Source organism: Montipora foliosa, chromosome 2 (assembly GCF_036669935.1).
Source record: "Montipora foliosa isolate CH-2021 chromosome 2, ASM3666993v2, whole genome shotgun sequence".
NCBI lineage: Eukaryota > Metazoa > Cnidaria > Anthozoa > Scleractinia > Acroporidae > Montipora > Montipora foliosa.
In genome coordinates, this window is record NC_090870.1 from 4,655,183 (window position 1) to 4,676,403 (window position 21,221).

At 39.5% G+C, this 21,221-nt stretch overlaps 2 protein-coding genes across 2 annotated transcripts in view; both read right to left on the minus strand.

Annotated features, from left to right (window-relative positions):
* LOC137986522 (uncharacterized) overlaps positions 1-21,221 on the minus strand; it is a 135,108-nt gene that overhangs the window by 25,885 nt on the left and 88,002 nt on the right. The window lies entirely within an intron of this gene.
* LOC137992157 (uncharacterized) overlaps positions 1-21,221 on the minus strand; it is a 150,169-nt gene that overhangs the window by 4,732 nt on the left and 124,216 nt on the right. The window contains exons 16-20 of the mRNA XM_068837297.1: positions 16,994-17,038; positions 10,217-10,261; positions 8,170-8,229; positions 3,925-5,673; positions 495-846 (exon numbers count right to left, since the gene is read on the minus strand). Of these exons, the coding sequence (XP_068693398.1) occupies positions 495-846; positions 3,925-5,673; positions 8,170-8,229; positions 10,217-10,261; positions 16,994-17,038 (2,251 nt within the window). The remainder of the gene's footprint in view (positions 1-494; positions 847-3,924; positions 5,674-8,169; positions 8,230-10,216; positions 10,262-16,993; positions 17,039-21,221) is intronic.

The window sequence follows — 21,221 nt, forward strand, 5'->3', positions numbered from 1 at the left end:
GCCCATAGGCAACCCAGTAAAAACATGGCAGAAGCAGTCACGCGTGACATGGTTTGTTCTGATTGGTTAAATTGCCGGCCCTTTGTTTCTTTCGCGCGCAAAGTGTATCTAAAAATAAATTCACTTGTGACTGTGCTGGGACAAGGCCGCAAAGTGATAGATCAACAGCCTTATATAATTCACTCTTGTTCTTCTGCATGACGATCTACAACACTAAATTCAACTCAACAGCTCGCTAAACAAATCTGATCGGTGCAAAGTACATGATTAGACATCACGTAATTCTTAGTTTGTGCTAAATTGTCGGCGTCAATCATCAAGGTAATTAAATCAAGTCTTGCAGTTACCGACAGGGATCAGAAATGGAGCGGAAGTGTCTCGGGACATTAAGGTCAACGCATCCCATGATCTTCAAAGCCTTTTCCTTTCTTCAGGATCTGAATGGAATAAACCCTGCAAGTCGATACAACACATAACCGATGAGATGAACTTACTGTTGAACAATACTGTCGTCATCCGCTACTTCCTCTTGCATCTCTTTGCACCTCTCTAAGCAGGTCTGTGCCTCCTGGAATTTCCTCTTTTCCTTTAACACCATTCCAAGATCAAACAGGGATTTGGAGGTGTCCTTATGGACGCCCAACAATTTCAGCCGAATCTTCAAAGCTTCTTCCACGTACTGTTCAGCGGCTTCGATCTCCCCCAGATCGCGATAATTATTGGACAGGTTGTTAAGGATGGTAGCAGTGAAAGGATGATCACCTAATCTTTCTCTGTAGATCGGCAAAACGTCATCTCTTCGGATTTTTACGGCCTGTTCGTGATGGTTTTCAAGCGAAAGAGCCACTAAAAAGGAAATAAAATTTGTCTGGTGACCATTTCCAATTTCACCTGCGCTTTTTTTGAGGCCACGTTGTTCATTTGCAGATTTTTTGCGCAACTTGTTTTTCTGTGCTCGCCGCGATGGCACTTTCGGCCCCAGAGCCCCATTAAATTACTACATGCGTAAGTGGTTGCTAAGAGCAACATTGCGGGCAAAAAAGCAGTCACACTGGGCAACAGAAAAGACAATCCGTTGAAGTCGTTACAGAAAAATTTATATTATTTGCAGCGATTTCTTCAACTTGGCATTCAACATTTCATGGCTGTTGCAAGCTGCGTGTAACTGTGCCTTTGGACTGAGCAGTTTTCAACGAAGTGCTTAAACTCGATAATCAAAGTAATTATGCTAACCAATCAAAATAATGCGCCGATCAAAGGCTGGAAACTTCAAAGCCCGGGCATTTGAACTTTTGAAGATTGGATCGTTCAAATTCCCGCCCACTCGGGCCAAAATGGTGTTCAAATGCCCCACTCTGTCGTCGGATTTGTCTGTTATACCCTACTAAAGAACAATCGTCGTCGGCTCCTGTCGTCTTAATAGAGCTTGTGTATAACTATGCTAACACATGTTTCGTGACCCTTCATATGATGATGCCGTTTTTACCAGAATTGAGCTACTACAAAAACACAACTTTAATATTGAAACTGTTAAAAGTGACTTGAAAATTGACATTAATTAAGTCGGACAATGTCAATAAGCAAGTATAAGCTGCTCTAACTCCGAAACACGGCAAAGGTTGTTTAACGAGGCAACTGTATACTTATCAACAACAGAGCCTAGAGCGTTTACGGCTGCATGTATTTTAAATTGTTCAGTGTCGGTTGATTACTTCTAACAGAAACGTACAGCTTTCAGAGCTTTAACAATGAAATGGTATACATAGTATGACGAATTACGCAGCCAAAATTCCTTTGAAGACAACTTTTGAAGATCTTTTTTGTAAGCCAATGGCTCACAAATGCTATATCTCTTCCTTCAAACTCTTCCATCTCGTCCAAACACGCGTTTTACAGCTGCTAGCGACTTTGGCGCCCGAAAAAAGGCAATCCTGACACTTCCGGTTCAATTTTGCCCACCCCACGCAGGCAAAGGTCAAATTCTCCACTCCCCAGGCACAGAAGATAGTCAAATGCCCGGGCTTTGCCCGGGGTGGGGGGGGGGGGATGTTGAAGTTTCGATTTGATCGGCGCAAAAGCCTAAACAGCGCCATGATCCAGCAACTACATGTATCACATACAAAATAACGGAAAAAAGGCACGCGCGTGAATCGCGATCGGTTTTGCTTCTCCTTGGTTGAAAAAATTAGGAGGATTTTTCAACCAATCACTTAAAACCTACCGCACACTACTAGCCGATTTTTTTTGTCGGCGACGAAAATTTTTCTCTTGTCGGCGGGTGTGCGGTGAATTCAGAAAAATCTGCGACAAGATGGGGGTTTTTCGGACGATATCTGACAGTGCTAGATCTCAAAATGTCTTCTCGGGCTTTGTTTGAGCACCGACGACGAGAGTACGTATTCGTACTCGTTGTCGAAAAAACATCAACAACGAGAACTAAAATAATTTGGCCTCTTTTTTAAACTTTAGCGGCGCTTTCACGTTCAGCAAAAAGTTTATGAAAGCGCTACAAGAGCAAGTTTTAAAATAATTAGTTTAGACTTGACCTACTGAGATTAAAGCTGCTTCGCTCGCTGATGACAACTTGTAAAAGAGGTAAGTTTAGCTTACACATGAACGAATTTCGATCAGAAGTCGGATTTCCAACTTTTTATTCGGTTTTTTGTGAGAAAAGCTGCGCCTAACAAGGCTAACCGCTAATAATTAGTCTATCGAGTTTCTGTCAGGATAAGTCGGCTGAAAAAACCAGCTGTGGTAATAAAATCAAATATTTTCCTTCCTTCGTTTGTTTACTTCATAGCGAGCGCGAAAGCTATTATAACGGTGCCAATAATCCGAGCCCATGTCCTATTTTCAGCACAAAACTTCAATAAATATATATATACATGTTAATGTCTGTATCAATCTTCCAAAGCGCATTTAAAACAAGCAAAGTAAATTTAAACGACTTTAAGGTCGGCGGTCTAACTCATTTTCCCACTACGACTTTTCACTTCAAACTCGTCGTACTAGGAGTCCGCAGTACAAGATTTGAGAGTTTGCGCATGCTCCTTAGGGCTTGCTTCCAGATCTCGTAATCGTAGTATTTCTCGTCGTCGGTGCTAAAACTTGCAAACAACGGCGACGGAACCGGGACGTCACAAATTTGCATATTTAGTGGCAAAAACAATAGCTTTGCACGCCCTGCACGTGCGTTTTACACTTTCGTCCAAAATGCCAAATTCGAGGTTTTATAAAGAACGCCAGCACTTCAGGATAAATTTTCATTTTCTCCCCTAAATTAAGTGCCGTTCGGACGAGTGTCATTTTTGAGGAACTATCACACCATTGTCACATTAAAAAGGTTGAAATAATCACGAAGCGATCAAAATAACGCGAATTTATATTTTGAGATGACGTTCTCGTTGCCGTCGCCTTTGTCGGTGCTTAAGCCCCCTAGTTTGTCGGGCCTCGAGCCCGCCGAAACCAATTAGGAAGTGTCATAAGAGTCACGTGAGCCAGCGTCTTTTCCAACATGGCGGAAATCGAAAAGATTTCGAGGAGTGGACACCTGAAAAAAAGGACAAGCTTGTTGCAAGCTTTTGGATGAGTTGGCCTCAAGTATGGGCGCAGTCACTGGCGACAAACAATCGGCCAGTGTGCGCAAGCTGGCGGCCCGACAAATTTTCAGCCGACTTTTCCCCGCCGGATAAAAAATCTGCAGTTATACGACAAAAAATCGGCTAGTGTGCGGAAGCCTTAAGCAGCAGGGAATGGCAACCGCCCGGGTACTTTCGACAGTTAATTCAACAACGCTCTAAGGAAACGTGAAAAAAAAACTGATAGGAACGATTACATTATCGATAAATTTCTCAAATGACCTTGGAGAGTGAAACAACCCTCACAACCCCCTCAATTCTTGGTCAGTATGATCCACAGACTTACCCGCCTTGTCATTAAACGTTGCACCCAGCATGACGTGGCAGACATTTTCGCCGCCTTCTTCTTCATCCGGTGTCCCCACTGCGTTTTGCCTGATGAGAATTGCGTCCTCAATCATACCTCTTCCTCGTTCACGGGTGTCATTACCTTTTGCAAAACAGCGGCCAAGCTTAGCGAGACATTGGGCTCTGCTGTTACCACAGTTGATTCCAAGTTCAGTCTGGATTGTGTTGGCTCTCTCCAAATAGGGTTGAGCTCGTGCAGTAGCTTCATCACACAGACCCTCAGTGCACGTACAGTTGAAAATTTCCTTGATTCCAAGGGAAGTCAGACATTCACCGAGTCTTCTTTGTTCTCCCATTTCTTCACATTTCCTGACCAAGGATTCGTAGACTCCCTTAAACATGGACTTCGCCATCATCTTTGCAAGCAGCTCTCCCGCCACGTTAAAGGCATCAATGCATTTCCTAATACGTTCCTCATCCACTTCACCCTTTTCGATCCATTCAACAAGCTGCAACACATTTTCTTTTTCCCATGCAAAGCCCTTAATAGCTGACTCCACCGCATCTTTGCTTAAAAACTTCTTGGAAGTGTCTTTTAAGAAAGAAATGAGGTGGTCCATGAGCAGATTACGAGCGCCACGGAAGACCACGCGAAACCCCTGTTCCGATGCCGCCTTGTGTATGCAGTAATCTCGAATGATCGAGAGCAATGTATACCGCCATGTTTCCCCAAACATACTGTGCTGCAAGAGAGAGCAGTTTGCCAGTTCTAAAACATGGCCTGTGATATCACGCTCACTTGACGTAGCGGAACAAAAGGCTTTAGCAACTTTAGGTAGCGTGAACCAACCTCTAACAAGAGCCAAACTTAAAAGGGTATGCTGTTGCTGCGTACTTAGTCTACTGAAGCAATAGTCCAGGCATTCGGTAATCTTGAGATTGCGTGGAACTACCTTTATCCTTTCCAAGATTTCCATGGTCTTCCCCGGAAAAGAGCTGCCCATATAGTCCACGAGATCGACCAGATTACGTGTCCACGAAATCAAAGTGTAAATAACGAGCGGAATACCACTACAAGTGTCGCATAGTTTCTTGGATGTTTCGACCGTTATTCGATCGCGGCGTGTATTTTTTAATAGCTTGAAGGTTTCTTCTGGAGAAAACCGTTCCAATGTCACCGTCTCTGGCCCAATTTGAGGGAAACAAACAATCTTCGATGAAGTTACAAGTAACTTCATGTTTCTTACGCACTTCGCAATTTCAACGATAGAGTTTTCGATCAACCTTCGATCATTACTGTCGGGAAATAAAGATGCAGCCGATCCTTCATTTTCCTGTTCGTTGTCATTCTCATTACCAAGTAAAAACTCAAAGTTGTCCAGCAACAAAAGAATAAAGAAATTCTTGTTCAGTGCAATCAAACGATTCTTGACTGCAGCTTCGGGGTTATTTGCAGGAAAACGTGATGGGTAAATTTGACGAATGACTTTTTCTGAAAAGTCTGCGTACGAGTAAACGTACTTGCAATTTATGTATACAACCAGTGCGCGATCGTTAACTTCAAGTATTTCATTCCCGGCTTTGATGGCCAATGTTGTCTTCCCAATTCCTGGAGCTCCATGTAGTAAGACGCATTGACACTCGTTGTCTGCACTCAGACAGGTCAGAATGTTTGAAAGCTCGTCTTTTTGTCGACGGACAAAATGTGGAAACGCTTTTGGAAGCTCAGACAATTTCCGTAAGATATCTGGAAAAAATACATTTTAAGAAATTAACAACGCTGCGAGCATCCCAATTCTGTAATTATTCCGGCACCATAAAATATTTCTTCAGTACAGTGTTTTATGGCTGAAAATTAATTTAGAGTTAAGACATTGAAAGCTAATCCTATTAAGATTCTGCTGCATTTAAATGAACAGTGGGCTATTCGACCAGAAACTAATTTAAGAACAACCTGCCACTAACTCTGCCTGGACTAACACTTAACCTCGTTTCCAGGGTCTCTCTTCTCTGCCTCCATTGATTGTCTCAAAGACAATAGACCTTTTTTGCAGATACGGCGCCCATTTTGATTTTTATTGTTTCGAAAGACATTATGGGATGCTCAGGGGGCAAATTAATATGTATTTGCCCCCTAGGCATCCCATAATAGCTATTTGAAACAAGAGAAATCAAAATGGCTGCCGTATGTGCAAAAAAGTCTATGGAGGCAGAGAAGAGAGACCCTGGGAACGAGGTTGGACTAACACTGTGATTATACTAGGTCCATAAAATCGAGGCGTTATGGCGCAAGAGTTTGCGGGGCTAAACCAACTATTTTAAGACGAGACGAGGCGTTAAATCTAGAATTTTTTATTAATATTTAAAGTAGTGAGGACAATCAAGAGAACAAAGTAATAAATACAAAAAGTAGAAGTAATGGTTTGTCTGACGTGATATTAAGCTGAGTTCGTCAGTAAAGTGTTATATTTTAAGAGAGAGGTGCAGCATTGCGGTTTATCACTATATCATGACTAATTATCACTTGTGATATATCAAGAAATATCTTATACGTTTCTTGTAAGCAATATTGATAATATCATGATTTATCACTGGTTTTATAAGGGACTGATTTTTTTATATTCCGCATTAGGTTTTTATCATATAAGCAAAATTTATCATGATATTATCAGAATATTCAATTAAGAATTTCTTTTTCCCCTTGTGATGTAGTGATAAATCATGATATTACCAGAATATTTAATTAAGTAAGAATTTCTTCTTGCCTCTGTGATGCTAGTCAACTGCCTTGTTATTTCCTGACTAGACTATTGTAATAGCGTTTTATACGGGATACCAAAGTATCAAAGGGACAAATTACAGAGAATCCATTTTGAAATTTATTCTTTCGAAAGACATTATGGGATGTTCAGGGGGCAAATTAATATGTATTTGCCCCCTCGGCATCCCATAATAATAGCTATTTGAAACAAGAGAAATCAAAATGGCCGCCGTATCTGCAAAAAGGTCTAATCAATGGAGGCAGAGAAGAGAGACCCTGGGAACGACGTTGGACTAACACTGTGACTACTAGGTCCATAAAATCGAGGCGTTATGGCGCAAGAGTTTGCGGGGCTAAACCAACTATTTTAAGACGAGACGAGGTGTTAGATCTAGAATTTTCTATTTAATGTAGTGAGGACAATCAAGAGAACAAAGCAATAAATACAAAAAGTAGGAGTAATGGTTTGTCTGACGTGATATTAAGCTGAGTTCGTCAGTAAAGTGTTATATTTTAACGTGGTCAATACCTAGGTTGATTTCCAAGGCAATACGCTACAAGCAGTTGCAAAAAGAATTGAGACACTCACTGTTCTTATCTTATCTTATCTTATCTTATCTTATCTTATCTTATATCTTTATTTACCCTCGGATTTTTAGAGTAGCTTGGTGTAGCTAATATCTCCGAGCATTAACCCTCCCAACCATGATACATCACAGAAGACAGACCACAACACCGGGAACTACATGCCCTACTCTTTACGACAAGTGTGCGGGTTCTTTTACGTCCCACAGGATTATGAACATTGAAGGGTTGTGAGACGGGACCTCCGGCTTATCGTCCTTATCCGAGAAGACTAGAGAGTCTAACCATTTGCAGATGTAATTACAAAGGCAGCACTTTCTCCTCAGTTATTTCAAGACCCTGAGTGTTGGTCCGGTTGATAACCGTACAATGCGTGTCATTCAAGTCAGCGCATCTCCAACCCCCCTTCCCCCGCAAGCAAAGTTGTTTCCATTTCCACTTGGCACTCAGACTAAAGGGTATCAACATTGAAAAAGGGGAGGGGGGAGGGAGGGGCATTCATCCTTTTCCTATGAACTAGAAGATGGGTTTTAGGAAGAAGAGGGGGATTTTCCATTCAGTGTCTCAACCTTTTTGCAATTGCTTGTAGGTCGACTGGAGTCGAAGGCAACCCGAAGGCTCCTTTTTCTATGCTACCGTTATTGGAATTCGAACCCGGAACAGGGCTTCACGAAGAACTTACCGCCAGGGATGATAGTCAATAAAATGAGATAAAACGAGAGCAGTAGTGAAAGGTTTTTCAACGTTGCACATTACAAAATATACTATTGAATCAGAAACAAATAACCTACGTATTTTCTTCCAACTTGTTTCTTGCCTTGCGATTGTAATTGATTGACGAGAAGAAAATTGAAAGCACTCTAGCAAGACATTTTGGAGAGACAGAGGTTCACAAACCTGGCACGACTAAGAGAGACGGCACATAGCTTCTAAAATCTGGCACTGGAGTTGAAATTCCTGCGTAGGAAAGAGAGAGTCAGTAAAAAAATAAAAGAAAAGGAGAATAAAATGAAATACATGTATGCCCCTTTCTTTAAAGTGCGAACCTTTCGTAAATTATACAACAGCAAGGAAGGAAAATATTTGTATGGTGTGTGGCTATCAATCTTACTTATTGTGACTATCTAAATAAATCTGTGATGTTTACCACGTAAATCTGAGATTTTAGACCAGGTAGTACAAATTAATTTAGCTATTGAATTCCGTTACAAGAACTCATTCATTGCGCTTGCGTGTATGAATGAGCACAGTTGTGTGTGCATCAATATCGTCCCCAGAGTCAGCTTTTCTTTTGGTTAGCACCAAGAACACGGACTCTGGCTTAAGACTCTGGCCACTTCTAATTTATGCGCAGTCGCAATGAAGGTCGATTTTTGTAACCGTTGACAACCACTGTTGTTTCAAATTTCTGAGCGTGCGTAGACAAGCCGGAAGTCCGTGCTGACCAAAAGAAAAGCGGACTCTGGGGACGAGATTGTGTGTGCATGGACTTTTGCGCATGGCCTTTGAATGAAAGCGAAGCTGGAGTTGAACTCCTTTTGACACAAATTTCAATGCTTTTCTTAAGTTAATCCAGGGTATGAGTCATTGGGAAAAAGTGCGATAAGTATAAATTAAGATAAGATAACATAATTATCAAGTCCAGTCTTAATGCCATCCAGTTTTTTAGTCACTCAGATGTTAAAGAGGGCATCGCGTCCTTTTATATATTTCATGCACTTAAATAATAAAAGCCTTAAAAAATTGTAAAATCGCAGTATTCGGGTAGACTTTCATATGCCGGACTAAAAGAGAGGAGGACAAAAGAACCATTGTTATTCCGATGAGGCCTTGCTAATTAGGTATCGTTATGTTCGCTTTGTTCTTTTGTTTCATGGACATTAAAAAGAGTGAATTAGGTAAGAGTTGTTATGGCATGGGACCTCCACAACACAGTCGCAAATGGGTCTATTTGTAGAATACCCGTTTCCACGAAAATCAGTTGTCATGTCCCTGAAAAAAAATTGTAGAAGCAGTCACGCGAGACACAGCTTCTTCTGAGTGGTTAAAATGGGTGGCCCTTTCTTTGTTTCGCAAGCAAAGTGTATCTAAAATAAATCCATTTGTGACTGTGCTGGGGAAAGACCGCAAAGTGATAGATAAACACTCTTATAAATCTAATTAGTTCACTCTTGACATTAATTATTTCGGAACCAGTATATGAAAGACCAGCCCAGTATTCCGAAATAAATTTATCAATCAATGGTCTATTTCGGAGTTTACGTTTTTCCTCCTCCTCCTTCCCCTTTTAAGATGGTAATTAGTTCTGCTTTGCATATGAATGAAAACTAATATTCATAAGAAAACTTCGCACTTAGACTCGCTTTGAAGAACTCGGAAATGGCCTATTAATAGTTATCCCACATTTCAATAACAGGAAAATTATTCATGTAAGAATCAACGAAAAAGTTCACAGACTCTTTGACGTCACATAAGACAAAATAAGATATCCCATCTTGGAGGGAGTATGCAGTCATGTGGGACCATCGCAAGCAGAGGGAGATGCCGCACAAATACAAAGCTACGAGGGTGTGCGAAACTGCGGATAAAGAAGTGTGGGTAAACAATTTGTACGCTTCTACAATCATAAAAGTTGTACAGTCCTAGTAAACTGAAATATATTCTGTCAGTCATCCACCATAAAAATACTATTCATGTAAGAATCAACGAAACGTGTCACGCACTCTCCTAGGTCATGTAAGACAAAATGAGATATCCTATCTTGTGGGGAGCATGCGGTCATAGGGTGATGCCATACTATCATACTAATACAAGAATGTGAGGGTGTGTGGATACACAAAGTATAGCAGAAGACTCACAAATGAGTTCTAACAATCTAAGAAGCAAGGGTGTAACAAAGGACCTTACATTCCTACATGATGAAATGAAGACAGTGAAAAATAACCTGGATCAGTTGCTTGTATTGGTGGTGAGAGATTCCCTTCAGAACCTAAGACAGAAAGAAACAGATAGATGGAAAACTGCAGATAAAGAAGTGTGGGTAAACAATTTGTATGCTTCTAATGCTTCTACAATCATAAAAGTTGTAATGCACCTATCAATGTTAAGCCGCTGGGGGGGGGGGGGGGACTTTTGACTTTAACCGTTAGAAGAGTGGGGTCCACTGACACCATCTTGGCTGACCGCCATCTTGAATGACCGAGAAAGACTGCAAAATAGTACCGTTATTTTGGAATTACCTAGAAGTCACTAGGAGCAAACTGATTCTCTGCGTGGTGAGTGACTCTGCTCTATATATTGTAAGACAAAGGTCATCGAATCTTTTTAACAAGGTTGAGATGTAAGATGTAATCCAATAGAAAATCTCTTGTTTTCGTTGTGTTCTGGTGCATATTTTTTGCATATGTTTGAATATTCATGAGTTTTCTTCGTTCAAGTTGAGTATGCTTGATTGAATTCATAAGCAAAATAAATGTATTTAATTAAATTTAATATTTAGTTCTTGTTCAGTATGGTGAGAGCTGTAATATTTGTTGTTGTCTTAGTGATGAAACATAAATAATGGCCATGAGCAATAAAAGGATGGCAATTCAAGTAAACAAAAGTAGCATAACAGTTCATGAAAAGATAACAGAATTTCCCTGTTGTACTGTCTTGTTTAGTAGTATCAGTTGAGACAGTCCTCAAAATTTTAATATACTTTCCAGATGAACTATGGATTTACGTGGCAATTTTCCATTATAGCAGATGTTACATTTTGAAGTCATTGCTTTGTTACCTTTTAAAAAATAAAATGTATAATTTCTGTCCCTATTTCTTCTGTTCTTTTTTACCTATGCATTTTTGGGAGGAAGATGGGGTTGGAGAATTTGCGCTCTTTGGACCAACAATTATGCTCGTGGGGTGAGGAATTTGCACTTTTTTGACCCAGGATGACTTCCCTGGGGCCGTGCATTTGAACAGAAAAACTGATCTGAGTTCAAATCCCCCGCCTATGCCCTGTCTCCTCCCCCCCCCCCATCCCCAGCAGCTTAACATTGATAGGTGCATAAAGTCCCAGTAAACTGAAATATATTCTATCAGTCATCCACCATTAAAATACTATTCATGTAAGAATCAACGAAACATTTCACACACTCTCCTACATTATGTAAGACAAAACTAGACCCTCCGTGAGGGTACACTGGGTTGCCTGTGGTACGTGCAGCGTTTCAGGCAATTTTTTTCAAGTTGGTGGGTCATTAAGACCATTTAAGGGGTCACCCAGAAGTCATACCAGCAGAGGCCCTTTGGCTCACAGGTCCGCACACGTTCGTACGACGAAACAGCTCTTTTTCTGAGCTTAAAAACCTGGCTACCGGCCTATTAATTAATCATTTGTCAGAAAGAAGAAATTCCTGTCCTCTTTAAAAAAAATTGACACGCATTGCTTACGTGTGGTAGTGAAGTAACACAGCGATTTATTCCATAATGTCAACTGAGCTGTGTGTTGTCTTCCAGGAGATTCAAGTTGTCCTTGCGTAATATGTAGCTCTAACAATGCACGATATTGTTTTGGTATTGTCTATCATTGTAGTGCCATGGTAGAAGTCTTGGGTAAATAGCCTGAGAAGACATGTGGTTACTAGTAAAGTACTGAGCCCAGAAAGATTGAAGAAAATAAATGGGAAGTGAAAAACATTGTCTTCTGGGATGACATGTGGACAGTTGTCTTTGCGTAATATATAGGTCTAACAGTACACGATATTGTTTTGGTATTGTCTATCATTGTAGCGCCATGGTAGAAGTCTTAGATAAATAGCCCCTTTAGAAGACATGTGGTTACTAGCAAAGTACTGAACCCAGAGAGACTGAAGAAAATAAAAGGGAATCGAGAAACATTGGCTTCTGGGCTGACATGTTGATCATGCAACTTCTTTCCACCACAAGTGTAAGCGTGCACTGAGAGCATCTGACAGCTTTGTAAACAAAAGTTGAAAGCTGAAATTATTTCCTATTCGGCAGGGTTAGTATCTGGATGGGCGACCTAAGAAATATACCACTCAGTAACAGAAGCATAGGACAGAGAATTCCATTTTAATGCTATCAAATGCGAACCAAGCAAGATACAGATTTTGTTAGCTTGCTTTATGCAAAACAAATATTGATGTAAAAGTAAATAAATATGGATACACAATTTTTAAGAAGAGCAGAAGGAAGTTTCAGGACGGTCGATCGAGCATAAAATATTTTGCCATCGGTAACAAAATCTACGACATGAAAACAACATTAATTTTGGACCACGAATATAAAAAGTTACCATCAGCGAAAAACAGTTTGGGAGATTTTAGTTGTTTTGTTGTAATTGTACAAGTTTGGCTGCACCGAGTAAATCGCACATCGAATTTGTCAGAAAGAAGAAATTCCTGTCCTCTTTAAAAAAAATTGACACGCATTGCTTACGTTTGGTAGTGAAGTAACACAGCGATTTATTCCATAATGTCAACTGAGCTGTATGTTGTCTTCCAGGAGATTCAAGTTGTCCTTGCGTAATATGTAGCTCTAATAGTGCACGATATTGTTTTGGTATTGTCTATCATTGTAGTGCCATGGTAGAAGTCTCGGGTAAATAGCCTGAGAAGACATGTGGTTACTAGCAAAGTACTGAACCCAGAAAGATTGAAGAAAATAAATGGGAAGTGAAAAACATTGTCTTCTGGGAGAGACATGTTGACAGAATAAAAGGGAATCGAGAAACATTGGCTTCTGGGCTGACATGTTGATCATGCAACTTCTTTCCACCAAAAGTGTAAGCGTGTACTGACAGCACCTGACAGTTTTGTAAACAAAAGTTTAAAGTTGAAGTTAACCCAGTGCGGTGAGTTAGTATCTGGATGGGCGACCTAAGAAATATACCACTGAGTAACAGAAACATAGGACCGAAAATTCTATTTTAATGCTATCAAATGCGAACCAAGCAAGATACAGATTTTGTAAGCTTGCTTTATGCAAAACAAATATTGATGTAAAAGTAAATAAATATGGATACACAGTTTTTAAGAAGAGCAGAAGGAAGTTTCAGGACGGTCGATCGACAATAAAATATTTTGCCATCGGCAAGAAAATTTACGACGTGAAAACAACATTAATTTTGAACCACGAATATAAAAAGTTACCATCAGCGAAAAACATTTTGGGAGATTTTAGTTGTTTTGTTGTAATTGTACTTTTGGCTGCACCGAGTAAATCGCACATCGAATTCAGCGGGCAGAGTGATCAAGTTACCGCGGCATGTTTACTCGCGAAACAGTGAAGCACCTGTGTCAAATGATGCCAAGATACCGGGTTTTTGTTTTTGTTAGTTTTCTTTTTCTTTCAATTGTTATAAATTTTGACAAGAAATGTGCGAATTCAACACAAAGATCACTCTCAGAGGTCACAGTGACAATTGTTTCTGCAAAATCAAAAATTTACTCTCCAAGACAAGGTTATTTATCACCAGGTAATTCCATCGTTTTGGTAATAGCAGCTACTTTATTATTCATCAGCGTCACAATATTTTGCCGATTTTGGGGGTCATTTTGTTGAAACTCAAGCACGCTTCCAACAGACCAGTTTATTTTCGTGACTTATGCGTTACCACAAAAATTCTCCCCGTATCACATTTCAACACATGTATGCAAATTTGCTAAGCTCGAAAAGTACACATGATAAATTTACAAAAGCTAGAAATTTCACAGAAATATTTTCCAGCGAAACATTTATTGAAACAAGCAACATATTTGCTATAAGAGGCAAGAAACCCTTCCTATTTCAGTTGGCGTGCGAGCAAGCGAAACACACAATCACAAAGCATATGCAATTAAATAAATTTCTGACAGTTCACATCAAACCCTTTTCGAAAGAACCTTGACCGTAAATAATAAAGCACAAAAGAGACAACAAGCTTTCATTCAAATAATTTTTCACTGTCACATTTCCAATTTGTTTTTACCTTTGCTGAGTTGAGTCTTAAAATGAATGTTACTTGCCAGACAAACAGGCAAACTTTAAATAGATGCGACTTCAGTAAACACTGTGAGACACACAACAGAGATCACAGATCTACTTGTGGTGTTCGATTCCTTCTAACTTTTCCCGACAAGGAAAATAACAATAAAACCCACGAAATGAAACCGAGATTCCGACCGGGTTTGGCAACCCAGTAAAAATGCTAACAACACCACTAGTGAGGATAATTGCAAACGATACAAGTAATTGCACATGAAATAGCGTTACGGCTCCAAATACAAAGGGATTCAGTAACAGCAGAAAACAAAAAGCCATGATAATACAAATAGACAGAAAAATTCACCTTTTTAAGAAATTTAACTAAATGCATCCGGCTAGGCGTACATCTCTGCGACTAGCTCGATACCGCTAGCACTAACTTTAAGATCAGGAACTTTCTTCTTCAGGAAACTTTCACAGTTCTGTGCTTCTCTCCTTTGGCATTTGGTTTTCAGTGCAGTTAATATCATGATTTTCACATATTTGTTCATTTAGTACACATTTGTTCTCAACATATAAACTTTCTTTCAGTTTGCCGACCAACCCCGGCCAAAACAATCGCTCAACAGCATCTTTTAGTGTGGGTCTACCGCAAACGGCGTGTGCATAAGTGAGTTGTTTGAGCGTTCCGAGGAAGAAGCTTAATACAACAAAAAGCAATATGCTCACAAACGACATACTGTCATGGGCTGCACACTTCGCCACAACTTGATCGCGCAAACAAATGATATTTGGTATGATCACGCTCAATCATATGGTTTTGCCTGTCAATAAAAGGCATTATTATACTTATTATACTTAGGATCGAAATTCTCCAATCACAATTAGCTATTTTAACAACTTGTTTCCTCAGAAGGACGTCTCTGAAGCTGCCCAATCAAAAAATGACGACTTCCATCCACTTAGTGCTATAAATTCACACAAACCACCAAAGCCTGTCTTCCTTCGGTTATTTCAGGAGGGGCTAGTTAGTATCTATCTATCGTTAGAATCTCTCGACTCCTGTCTCGTGTTGCTATCGCACACCCACTAAAATTCGCTCATTCCTGGTCGTTTTATTCCTACTCGTTTAGAACCAAACAACTACCTCCTAAATGTCAACACCAGTAAATGATCACGCAAACGAAGCCAATGGCGAGAAATAATATTTCAACTGAATAGCTTGAAATAAAATTTGCTCGAAATCTCTCTCTTTAAAAAAAGTTAAAGAAATATAAGGGCCGTTTATACGAGAGAAAATAAAACGCGAACAGCCCATATAAATGATGCAAAATCTACGTTCACAGCTTTCTCAAGCCCCGGCTTATCCTGGCCTGGGAGTTTATACTCGTATAAATAGTTCCTTTGGCGTATTATGTACGCCGCGTCCAGAGTAAGCCGCGGCTTATTTCCTCTCGTATAAACGACCCTATTGTTGTTTTCTCAAGTTAACAATAACTTCATTTTACACAAGAGTGACTATACTGAAATCTTTTTCTGACCTTAATTAAAAACGATCGCCAGCTGTAATCATGCCAGAACGATCATGCCTACAAATTCCTGTCATCTTTATTTAATGCGTATTAAATTTCAACTCACTTATGCAAATTAGTTAAATTCGAATACTACACAGCACAATGAATCACAACAGTTGAAACATCTCACAAAAACCTTTTCCAGCATGAAATTTATTGAAACTAACAAAATATTTGCTATTGGAGACAAAAAAAACCCTTTCTATTCCAATTCCGTGCGTGCAAACAAGAAACAATCCCTCTCACAAACCATACGATATGCAAATAAATATATTTTTCAGTTCAAGATTGAACTCTTTCCTAAACAACCTTTTCCAAAGCACAAAATAGACAACAACCTTTCTTTCCAATAATTCTTCACTGTCACATTTTCAATTATTTTTTTACCTGAAAACTGTACAGCTTGACTGCAAATTAAATGCAAATTGCCAGACAAATGAGATGCCACTTCGGTAAACACTGTGATACATTCAAGACATTCGATTCCTTTTACACTCATACTCAATTTCCTACTTACTGTCAGTGTTCTACATACCAGCACAGTTCATAAAATAAGATTAGAAACAACACACACTTTCTCATATCCGACCGCAATTGTTCTCGAAGACCATCCCTCGTCGCTTTTAAGATTCCAGATATTTATTTTCCCCGCCTGTTTCGTTATTCCAATTGACGTTCCATTCTTGATCTCATAAAGGTATATTTTTGCCACTAAAACGCCATCCCCGTTACCACGACTTTCGACGCCATTGCGGGTTTAATAATTAAACGTTCATCTGTGTGCACCAAGGAAATCTACGTATTCCCCCAGCCCCCTCAAACCTAACAAAATACACAGACAAGACTCTATGCACAAAGCCACTACTTAGCAGGGGAGTGACAGGCAAGACTTTTACCGACACGGAAAAAAATAAAAAAAACACGAAACTAAACACAGATTCCAACTGGTTTGCCATAGGCAACCCAGTAATGAGATATCGTATCTCGTGGGGAGCATGTGGTCATAGGGTAGTTATAGGGTGATGCCATACTATCATACTAATACAAGAATGTGAGGGTGTGTGGATACACAAAGTATAGCAGAAGACTCACAAATGAGTTCTAACAATCTAAGAAGCAAGGGTGTAACAAAGGACCTTACATTCCTACATGATGAAATGAAGACAGTGAAAAATAACCTGGATCAGTTGCTTGTATTGGTGGTGAGAGATTCCCTTCAGAACCTAAGACAGAAAGAAACAGATAGATGGAAAACTGCAGATAAAGAAGTGTCGGTAAACAATTTGTATGCTTCTACAATCATAAAAGTTGTAATGCACCTATCAATGTTAAGCCGCTGGGGGGGGGAAGGTCGGGTATAGGGGAAGGATTTGACGTTACAAGTCTGCCCCTGGTAGGGACTTTTGATCATTCGTTGAGTTCCGGCGGTCAAGACTTTTGACTTTAACCGATAGAAGAGTGGGGTCCACTGACACCATCTTGGCTGACCGCCATCTTGAATGACCGAGAAAGACTGCAAAATAGTACCGTTATTTTGGAATTACCCAGAAGTCACTAGGAGCAAACTGATTCTCTGCGTGGTGAGTGACTCTGCTCTATATATTGTAAGACAAAGGTCATCAAATCTTTTTAACAAGGTTGAGATGTAAGATGTAAGATGTAATCCAATAGAAAATCTCTTGTTTTCGTTGTGTTCTGGTGCATATTTTTTGCATATGTTTGAATATTCACGAGTTTTCTTCGTTCAAGTTGAGTATGCTTGATTGAATTCATAAGCAAAATAAATGTATTTAATTAAATTTAATATTTAGGTTCTTGTTCAGTATGGTGAGAGCTGTAATATTTGTTGTTGTCTTAGTGATGAAATATAAAAAATGGCCATGAGCAATAAAAGGATGGCAATTCAAGTAAACAAAAGTAGCATAACAGTTCATGAAAAGATAACAGAATTTCCCTGTTGTACTGTCTTGTTTAGTAGTATCAGTTGAGACAGTCCTCAAAATTTTAATATACTTTCCAGATGAACTATGGATTTACGTGGCAATTTTCCATTATAGCAGATGTTACATTTTGAAGTCATCGCTTTGTTACCTTTTAAAAAATAAAATGTATAATTTCTGTCCCTATTTCTTCTGTTCTTTTTTACCTATGCATTTTTGGGAGGAAGATGGGGTTGGAGAATTTGCGCTCTTTGGACCAACAATTATGCTCGTGGGGTGAGGAATTTGCACTTTTTTGACCCAGGATGACTTCCCTGGGGCCGCGCATTTGAACAGAAAAACTGATCTGAGTTCAAATCCCCCGCCTATGCCCTGCCTCCCCCCCCCCCCCCCCCATGGCCCCAGCAGCTTAACATTGATAGGTGCATAAAGTCCCAGTAAACTGAAATATACTCTGTCAGTCATCCACCATTAAAATACTATTCATGTAGGAATTCACACACTCTCCTACGTTATGTAAGACAAAATGAGATATCGTATCTTGTGGGGAGCATGTGGTCATAGGGTAGTTATAGGGTGATGCCATACTATCATACTAATACAAGAATGTGAGGGTGTGTGGATACACAAAGTATAGCAGAAGACTCACAAATGAGTTCTAAGAAGCAAGGGTGTAACAAAGGACCTTACATTCCTACATGATGAAATGAAGACAGTGAAAAATAACCTGGATCAGTTGCTTGTATTGGTGGTGAGAGATTCCCTTCATCAACTAAGATAGAAAGAAACAGATAGATTGAAAACCATCGTTAACTGTGGGTAAACAATTAGTATGCTTCACCTACCAAGGCATTAAGAAACTTACTCTTTTTTGTGTGTTTAAATGAGGACTCTTTATTGGAGAAAGTTAGTAGATAATGGCAGTAAAGACAGCTGAAAATACCTGAATTCTGCGTTTCCTGAGTCAGTGAACGACCTTCTCCTGCAACTTAGATAGAGAGACATATAAAAGGAAAATTGTTAGCTAGGTGGGATATATATCTCTTTAGAAGTTTATTTTTTGGTGTGTAACATCGCTGAGTATTTTTACGAGTTGTGCTGTAGTTTGATGAGCCCGCTAGGGCGAGTCAAAAGACAAACAACCAGTAGAAATATTCAGCGATACTACATACCAAAACATCTAAATTATAGGTTATTTATTATCCAAAATTTCATATTTGCCCTCGAAGCTTCGCTTCTCGGCCAAATATTAATTTTTCGGACAATCTCTCAGTCGCGAACATTATCAGCTGACATACCAGCCACCCGAAGGGCGTGGAATATTTGTACTCGTTTCGTGTGTTTTCGTACAATAACCTTATACGTTTGCATAATAAGCAATCGCATCCAAACAGTCACTATATACACGGTATAAAAACGTCTTACCAGAGTTGCGACGGGGGATTGGAATACAACATGTAGGGTCACTGCTCCCCGTTCTTCTCAATTTATTCCCCATTCCTCTCCGTTCCTGCCATTATCTTAAAAGTAAACCAGGTGGAACTTTCAACTGTCGAATGTAAAAAATAAAAAAAATTACATCCAATTAACTGAATAAAAGCACTAATCCCGGCGCATGAAACATCTCCATATGGTAAAAATACACCTGGTAAGTTAAGTTTCAATTGTCGTTTTCAGCAATTTCCTGTTCCCTAAAATTCCTGCATGTTTCCGGGAAAAAAATGTGGCCAAAATTTGCAGATTCCTAGAAAATTTTCGTTTCTCTTCTGAAATATGCATTTATAGTGCGGTATGATGTTACTCTCTTTAATTTACCTCCCCGTTTTACCAATTTATTGTTACAAGTCAGTAATCAAAAGAAACGGAGAGCTCTGGGGACGAGAATGGATAGAGTTTCATAAAAGTAGATGCCCGAGTCGGGATGAATACAAATTTAAAAGATTCCCCCAAGTGTAAATTTGCGCAACCTTTTTTTTTCCAAAATGATCTTGCTTCTTAAACCCAACCTCATCGATGGATGACTGATATTGGCCGTTTTTATACTACAGATGCATAATCCGTCCAGACGAATTATGCGTCTCTCATGTTATCCGTCTAGTGTAAAGCCGGAAAAAGTTTCGCTTGTTTCCAATACATTTTCCCAGAAAAAGCGACAGAAGTCGTTGTTCAGCTGTTTCCCTAACACTTGAAAATGATAAGGTTCTTTCCAGTAATTTGTTCTTCGTGATACTGAATTTCATCGAAACGGACTTCTGCAGACGATCATAGCGTTGGGAATGTATCAGCTTCTTCGTTAGATCTTTCCCTATGCTAATAACAACACGTTAAATTTGGTCATCTAGCGAACACTATTTAATATAAGAATTATCATCGCTAAATCGGCGAAATGAAAGCGAACTTTGTAGACTTTTGTTTCTGCTGTCGTTGTTGCGCTATTGCTAGTTCAGCCATTATGAATTTACATCCAGCTGATTAACACCCAAACTGCAATTTAAATCAAGTGGGCGAAGTGGCAGGAACATGGTGGCGACTAGTTTATATGGTCAAAAGGAGCCAACATGATGGCTAATTTCTTCACTAAATTCTTAGCTAATATTTTCGACAGCCGACATCTCAAGTCTCGCTTAATTTCTAATCATGGGTCCATGATCGCTTACCACCTTAGTTTGCTTGGTTTGGGAGCTTAGCTTATTGGCTATGCATAATGCTCATTGTATATATTAACTCATAAGTAGTTTTATTTTCACTTTACACAAACCTGAAGATGACTGCGAAGTCGAAAATATTAGCTAAGAATTTAGTGAAAAAATTAGCTCCTTTTGACCATTTAAATCAAGTGATTCGCTCTTTGATGGCGATTAACTTATGGGGTCGCCCTGTTAAAATCGCCGCATCTTCTCCTATATGTTTAACAAACTCAAACTTTTCAAGAGACTTTTGCCGCTGAATCACGGAACTTCACTTTGTAAGTCCCGAAGCCAAAGTTTAAATCTGGAATCGACTGTTAATTCAGAGGCAATATTAACTGTTTAAGCTTTCAAAATGTTATGTACAGATCCTAAGAGTTTTGTCCTTACCTTGTTTATCAAACTTCCATACGTCTCGAAGTGAAGACTTGATCAAGTACGGCACCAAAACTTAGCTAAGCACCCTTGTTTGTTTACATGACATTTCCACACCCACTGGATCTAATTGGTCAGGTTAACGATGCACGACAATCCATTACTTTTCATTTCGTGAAAATTGTGAAAATTTTCTGGGAAACGATTTCTACAAAACAACTCGAAAATTGGGTCTGGACAACAAACTACGAGCCAAATGTGTGAGACACAATGTAAAATCAGTTTTATTTTGCTCATCATATATTAATTAAGAACATCAATTACGCTTAAAGAATGTTGAGAGCTCGTTTGTTGTCATAACGCAACCGCAATCGGAACCGCAAGGAACATTCACAAACGAATTA